The sequence below is a fragment of the Opisthorchis viverrini genome (assembly GCF_000715545.1).
Source record: "Opisthorchis viverrini unplaced genomic scaffold opera_v5_71, whole genome shotgun sequence".
Taxonomy (NCBI): Eukaryota; Metazoa; Platyhelminthes; class Trematoda; order Opisthorchiida; family Opisthorchiidae; genus Opisthorchis; species Opisthorchis viverrini.
In genome coordinates this window covers 372,485-379,552 of record NW_008751727.1, presented here as the reverse complement: position 1 = coordinate 379,552, position 7,068 = coordinate 372,485, and the positions used below count along the sequence as shown (strand labels likewise).

General features: G+C 45.5%; 1 protein-coding gene across 1 annotated transcript in view; it reads left to right on the top strand.

Moving 5' to 3' along the window:
• Nucleotides 1–7,068, top strand: part of T265_13487 (hypothetical protein) — a gene marked incomplete at both ends in the record, with an annotated part of 26,939 nt that overhangs the window by 3,581 nt on the left and 16,290 nt on the right. Inside the window, 2 exon segments of the mRNA XM_009169102.1 lie at nucleotides 728–894; nucleotides 6,342–6,468. Coding sequence (XP_009167366.1) covers nucleotides 728–894; nucleotides 6,342–6,468 — 294 coding nt within the window.

Sequence of the window (7,068 nt, the reverse complement as noted above, 5' to 3'; positions counted from 1 at the left end):
GGCATACCTTTATGCCTTCAACTATCTCGTCTACGGAGAGTTGCGTTCGTTCTTGCAGCGTTGTGTCTGCCAGTAAAAGTCTTCTCGCTACTTCCACAGCGTCCGCTTTAGGGACGTTGGTATACATCGAATTGACGTCAAAACTAGCCAGGACTTCGTCTGGCTCTATCTGAAAAAATCCGGGTTCATCATAAAGACGAACTCCCCCTAACCGATCTATCGTAAAGCTTAGTCATCGCACTAATCAACAAACAGGGACATCAGACTGAACACCCAGCACTGATCACGTCACTAGTCATAAGGAATCTCACGGATTGGTTCCCTGACTGCCTTAAAAACCCAATCAACCTACTTACTTACTCACTTGGCCTGACGAAGCTTTTGTGTCAAAAGCGAAACGTTGCCCAGCAATAAATCCACCGATTGTTTACCACTCTGATCTGAAAAGAGTTCGGTTATGTTCTGGTTATTTTTTTTGTCGCGTAGTAAGAAGTAATTAGTTAACTTTACAGCCCAAATGTTTCGAATGCAAACCCCTCTGAAAAGAGTTCGGTTATGTTCTGGTTATTTTTTTTGTCGCGTAGTAAGAAGTAATTAGTTAACTTTACAGCCCAAATACACCGTTTCGAATGACTTGCTGGCCCAAGTTCGTCGCCTAAATCTCTTACTATATCACCTATACTGTCCATTCGAATGTGAGTAATTAATACACTGTTTTTCTTCATAGAAAATTTGCCAAGTGCTTTGTGGTGGCGTTGATGTGTGCCAGAAGCTGTTGGCCTCGGAGCGATTTGATCATATAATGTACACGGGGGGCACCGCTGGTGGTCGAGCTGTGTATACGGCTGCTGCCAAATTTCTTACCCCCGTAACGTTGGAACTGGGAGGCAAGTGGTAAGTTCCTCCACACCAAAGCAACTTGCTTCGCCCAGCTGTTACTTGTATTACCATTGTCTGACTTTAAGCGGAGTCTTATTTCTACGAATTCCTACATGTCCACGATATTTTCGCCACTAAACACTTGGGTTCCTGGTCAGGATGGCCTTTCCACCTATTTCTTCTGTGTTCCATCCAATCATCTTGCCTCTTCTGTTTTGGGATGGTTTCGGCCCAACCCGTTCTCACAAGTTCAGCTGTATATCTGACTCACACAACCACCGCCCTATCCCCATCATTCCTATTTAGTCCGAAGTTCCTTCGGATATCTCGACCATGCATGATGAGGAAGTCAACAAACAGACTCCTGAGCGGTCACCAGTATGGGTTCATGTGCCATTGTCGTAATGTTGACCTATTGGCGTACCTATTACATTATAGTCCTCCTGTCCAGAATTCGTCTGGTGCAGCTAAACTGTTACTCTATATTTTGAAAGCCTTCGATCGAGAAAGGCACAATGACCTGACTGCCAAACGGCCAACTACGGACTGCATCCGACTTGGCGAACTTGGCGGAAACATTCTAGCAACCCATTCGGATTCAGCTATCCCTTGACAGTACCCTCCGCTGGATCCACAGGGTTAACATAATTGTTCCTCTCCCACATTGTCTTCCTATTTCCGGCTGTATCCGCTCCATGCATTTGATGTTGCCCTTCCCATTTCTAAGACCTATTCTTCCACAAATTCTACGTCATTCCGGACCGGTGGTGATCTGAAAAGTACATTGAAGCTAACTTTACAAACACTCATGTTTGAGGTTCGTTGGACGGGGCTGCATTCAAACCTACCAAGTTCACGCGTTTCTGTCTCCGCTGCACATCCGCCCGACGTCCATTCTGTTGGTTCTAAGTTGACCCCTTAGTCATTTGCTCCTCTTAGACTATCCCTTTGGTCACCGCCTGGGGAATCGGTTGCAACCCATTCATTCAGCGGACTGTTTTTTCTCTCTCGTATGTATTCATCCACCTAACTTCCACGGCAAGGATCTTGTATGCGACTCACTAAGGAGTAATGCTGTCCTAGTTGGGCTGCTGCTCGGCCTGCATACCCTTCACTCATTAACATTCAACGATAATTTGTGCTTTCCATTGGTTTACATTCTCCAGTCAGCGACGTGCGAAACCTATCTCATTGTCGAGACCTAGTCTTCTTTCCGCTATTTACTCGCCGTTCGTTCCTACTCGTGAGATTGTGGAAAAGTGAGACCAAGCTGCTGGCTCCATGACAATGCTTTATTTTGACAACTGATGAAGGGGGGGGGACAACCGAGTAAACTATCAGCACGCTGCAAACTAACCCCTATTCCTCTCAAGCCAGACTTGTGGTGATCTCGTTTCAAGGCTTATTTCCGTGAGCGATTGGCAACTGGACAGAAATACGCTATTTTTATGTGTGCTTGTGTTGACTTGAAGTTTGTTGGATGAAACACCTGCTTTCAAGTGTAATGCTTTCGATGCAGGGGACTGACGCAATTGAACGAACTTTAGTGGGAAAATTAGGAGAATGATACAATAACAGGGGAAATTCCGTGGGCATTCGGCAGCGCTGCCTCAGTGTGCGGTTCGTGTACCACTCCGATAGTCCGTTGGTTACAAAGACAGTAAAGCAAGTAGAAAAGAGTAGACTGAAATACGCAGTATTCGTGAGTCCATACAGCGTTCCTGACGTTCCATTACACTGCCTTTTCCTCTAAAAGGGCATGCTAGTTGCTCTACCAAAACTTTCTTCTTTCAGCTCGAGTTCGAAATCAGACACCTCAGTTATGTGAGGGTGGGATCGAACCACCGGACCTTCCGGTTAGGCGACCCCTGAACTTCGAAATCAGACACCTCAGTTATGTGAGGGTGGGATTCGAACCACAGACCTTCCGGTTAGGCGGTTTACCCCTGAACTACCTCGAGCTGTGCATGCCCTTCACAATTATGCGGTCGGTATAATGCGTTTGTCCAGTCTATATAACTAGACACGGTTTCCATAAAGTCCAAATTTCTAGAACAGACCGCTCCTTCTGGCTCTATCACTGATCCTTAAGACACTCGTGGTCAATACAATATAATCGCGCTCAAAACGCTACTGGTATTCGAACAATCGGTCATTCAAAACCTCTCACGTTTCAACACCACCATCATATACACATCGACACACGGTTCAGAGCCTCACATCAGGACGTGTTTTACGACCACTCCAAGCAGCTACTGATACGATACCGAGACGCGACTTGCTTGTAGCCCCTGGTGACCAGAATGCTACCACCAAACTGTGCGATGCCTCGATGCCCCTCATTCTTCGAAAGCACTGTCTTGACTCTCGCTGTGAAAGTGACCATAGGCTTCTTAATTTTGCCGACTTCAATCGGTTGAACGCCACCAACGTGTGCTTCCAACACCCTAATAACTTGGCACTCAACTGATGGTCGCACAGCTCACTGTGTTGACTAGATCCTAGTAGGATCTAGATGAGCCCCATGTGTAGAGTATTCCCGTTCCCTCAGATGAGCAAAACCTAGGAACCGAAGAGAATCAGACCGCACTCTCGTGTGAGGAAAGCCTAGGCTCCACCCGACGACTCACCTGGAAACTCGTCCTGTTTGGAATTGTTCTCGACTACCTGGATTGGCGGTAACTCAATCCGACGCCATCCGCGAAACACTCGAAGTATGTCCTGTACTGCTTGATGGTGTTGGTACACAATGGTTGCTTAGAAAAGGCAGGATTCAGGTTGCTGCCACTGGTCACTTAAAAATTACGTCACATTGACAAAGACTGGATCTCAGGGTGCGTCATGCGGTTGCGAATTCAGACTAAGGGGGCGAAATTATCAAACGCGGCGGACTACCGCATACTCCATCGTCATTCAGTCAAGTTGGTCAAAAAACGATCGAAGTCGCTGCTTAACCACCACGGAAACTCCATCAGTTTTCGGTGAATCCTACTTTATTTTGAGTCCCCTGACGAGCCTCCGCAAGACGGTTATCTGTTCAGCCCACTCTACGCATTACATCCGGGGATCATTCCAGCACCAGCTGGAAACTTCTCCAACGACCAAAGCCTTTCAAAAAGCTTGTTAATCGCACGTATCAGCCCACGTTCTCACCCTCGAATGAGTCCCCTCCGCCGTACAACGCCATCCAACGAAAGAAGAACTAGCTGAGATTATTGGTATGCTGAAATCCTAGGTTTATAAAGCATGCACTATTACACTTCCCCGACCAGTGCGTGAGCTTTTCTGTTTAGCCTTGGACTGTGAAACCTTTTCATCTGGTGGATGCGCCTCCACCCTGTTTTTGTGGCAGCTGTTGTGGAGTAAACTTATTAGATGTAGCTCCTAAAATATTTCACCCTGCTTTTGAATCTCCTTGCTATCAAGCGACATTCAAGCAACACATCAAACCAGACTTGTTCTCCCATATCTTCACGCTACACTGTGCTTTAGAACAGTGACACCAACAGCCAATATTGTTTGCTTCATCGACTTCCGGATGGTGTTCAACTCTGCGAACCGAGAATCACTCTGGAATATTTTGGAATCGAATGGTATCCTTGCGAATTTTATCAGGTTGGGAGATCTTACTACGCAGCCACGAGAGCACATCTCCGTATATATGGCAATGAATCGTTTTGAGTTTGACAGAAATGTCCGCTACCGCCTAAACTGTTCAACTTTGCGCTTGATTGTATAATACGCCAAGCTGTCGGTGGAAACTGCGGGTTAGCGGTTGGACGGAATGTATCGATCACGGACCTCGATATAGGTTTTCTCGCTGCAGATGAACACGATGAACAGCAGTTCTTCAGTAGTACATTCCTTTTGTTAGCATTGAGGTTAACGCCCCAAAACCGAATTCTCCAATGGCACCCAACTATAACGGACCTTCTGCAATAGACGGAGTGGCGGTAGAGAATGTTTACGGGTTCAGGTACCTCGGCTCAACCATCCTCCCCAAAGGCCAGGCTAAGAACGAAGTCACAACCCGTTTGGACATCACTCGCAGAGCATCCTCATAGCTGGAATGTGTCCTATGGCCCAGAAAAGAAAATTAAGGCTTAGGTTTGTATCGATTGGCTGTTCCACTGTGTGCTTGTAGAACTTGGTAGATACGCTTCTCAGGCACTCGCAAGTAGGGTTGGCATAACATCCGTTTCTGGTTTATTTAGTTCTCTCATGAACCCTTCGATATCTAGTGCAGGTGTTTTGCATTCGGTTGCGTACATCTTCAAGTACATTCCATATCCTGGTAGAGTTATAACGCGTTTGAAGTGTACGATACTGACGCAGTTGGATCAAATTTATTGTGGAACGTCACTGCACTGGACGCTTCCATAAGCGTCGTCTTAATGTGCGGTTCGTCCAATCGCAATGGTATTTTGTTGATCACGAATACTGTAAATCACGTATGGAAAAATCAGTTAGTATACGCAATATTCAAGAGCTCGCACTCTGTCCTGAAGGACTGAACGATACACATCCTTCCTGACTTTTGAATGCTTGTTTATTAGGACATCCGAAACGCAAAAACAGTCGCTGCGCTATCATTCATGAAAACTAGCAGTCCCATGTGAGCTCTTTTGGTATTTCAAAACTCCCCGTCTTGATTTCCTTCATTGCAGATGAGATATCGACTTGCAGTATCACCACTTTTCTACCAACAGTTTTCGATCATCCACGGTCTCATCATCGTTCATCTCTGACAGTAAGGAACAAGTTCTCCATGGCATTTTCATTTCAGGGCCTAGATCACTCAGATGGAGTATAGGCCACAGAATCGAGCGTTTGTTGTCACAATACTTCGAACTGTATTTAACATTGGTCGAAATAAATGAATCAACTATCGGTGACCTTACGCTCCTGTATTGCACACGAATCATAAGACCACTCTTATTCAGTGAAGTTTCAGCTGTTCTTATCACTAGGCAGTATCAGAAACATCCACCAAGACAATATCAGCTCGCGAAATAATGTTTGTATTCCCCGATTTCTGAAAAAGGTCATCACCGTTAGAAAGAAGTAGTGCCAAAATTTTCGAGTCTCTTTGCAGGGGAGAGTTCGGCTTTCTGCACATCAGTTTAAGCGAAAAGTTCCCGAACGATGACAGGTTTCTGTATGAAAGAAAGCCTCATTTGGGAGGCCACCAAATAGGTATTTTGCATGTATCTGTTAACCACCCATACAAATGAATGTGTAAGGAGTGCTTCAGTAAACACAGAGTGCGGCCGCTACGCCTTCTGCTGCTTATTTTCGAACAATTTTATATGCCGTATGTTGAGATCATGGTTTACTGCCGGTTATACATTTCCGCAATGGACATCTCCGATTCGGTGATACTTCTTTAATGTTCTTTGTCAATGTCTCGCCCAGAGAGGATCTACTTTATATAACCTCTCCACTTAACTTCTTTCTCCAAGCCCTGTTTACGTCGATTCCAATGTCGATCTGGTGATGGCGGCCAAACGGATCATGGCGATGAAAACCCTCAATTGTGGGCAGATTTGTGTTGCACCCGACTACGTGATTTGTCATCGGAAAGTCCTCGTGAGTTGACGGTGAATATGAAATCCCTTTCAACTTCGGACATACATGACTGTATATCCTCACTCAGCTCCTGGTCTTGGCTCACTTCCATCCGCCTCCCTCAGGGATGGTAATACACTTATCAGCTAGTAGTTGTCTAATTTATTTGCTTCCATATGGGGGAAAGACAGTGTCACAGACAGTTCCTGTAAGTCAACAAGTGACCATATTCAGAAAGCTTAATCACAGCGAATGCAATAATCATACTGGTGTTGGTCTGACTCCTCTTGTAACAAGGCTTCTGGCATCGCTGATTCTTTATCGTCTTAGGGTCCGGAGGGAAATATCAACCCGAACGAATCAAGTGGCCTTTTGTCCTGGTAGAGGTTGCTTCCCCTCCTCTGTTAGTTGTTTGAATAGCGTCATGTGGTGGCCCTTGACTTCTAAAGTATGTTCGGTTAGTGCCTCCAATCAGGATTGCTCAACAGGGATATCCCAAAGTTCGTGAACATCACACAGTCCTATTCACATAACGAAGAGTTCTACAAAAGCTTTCGTACAAAAATCATGCTCGTTTAGATTGTTCACTCTTTTTGTTCAGCTTCATATATATATATATAT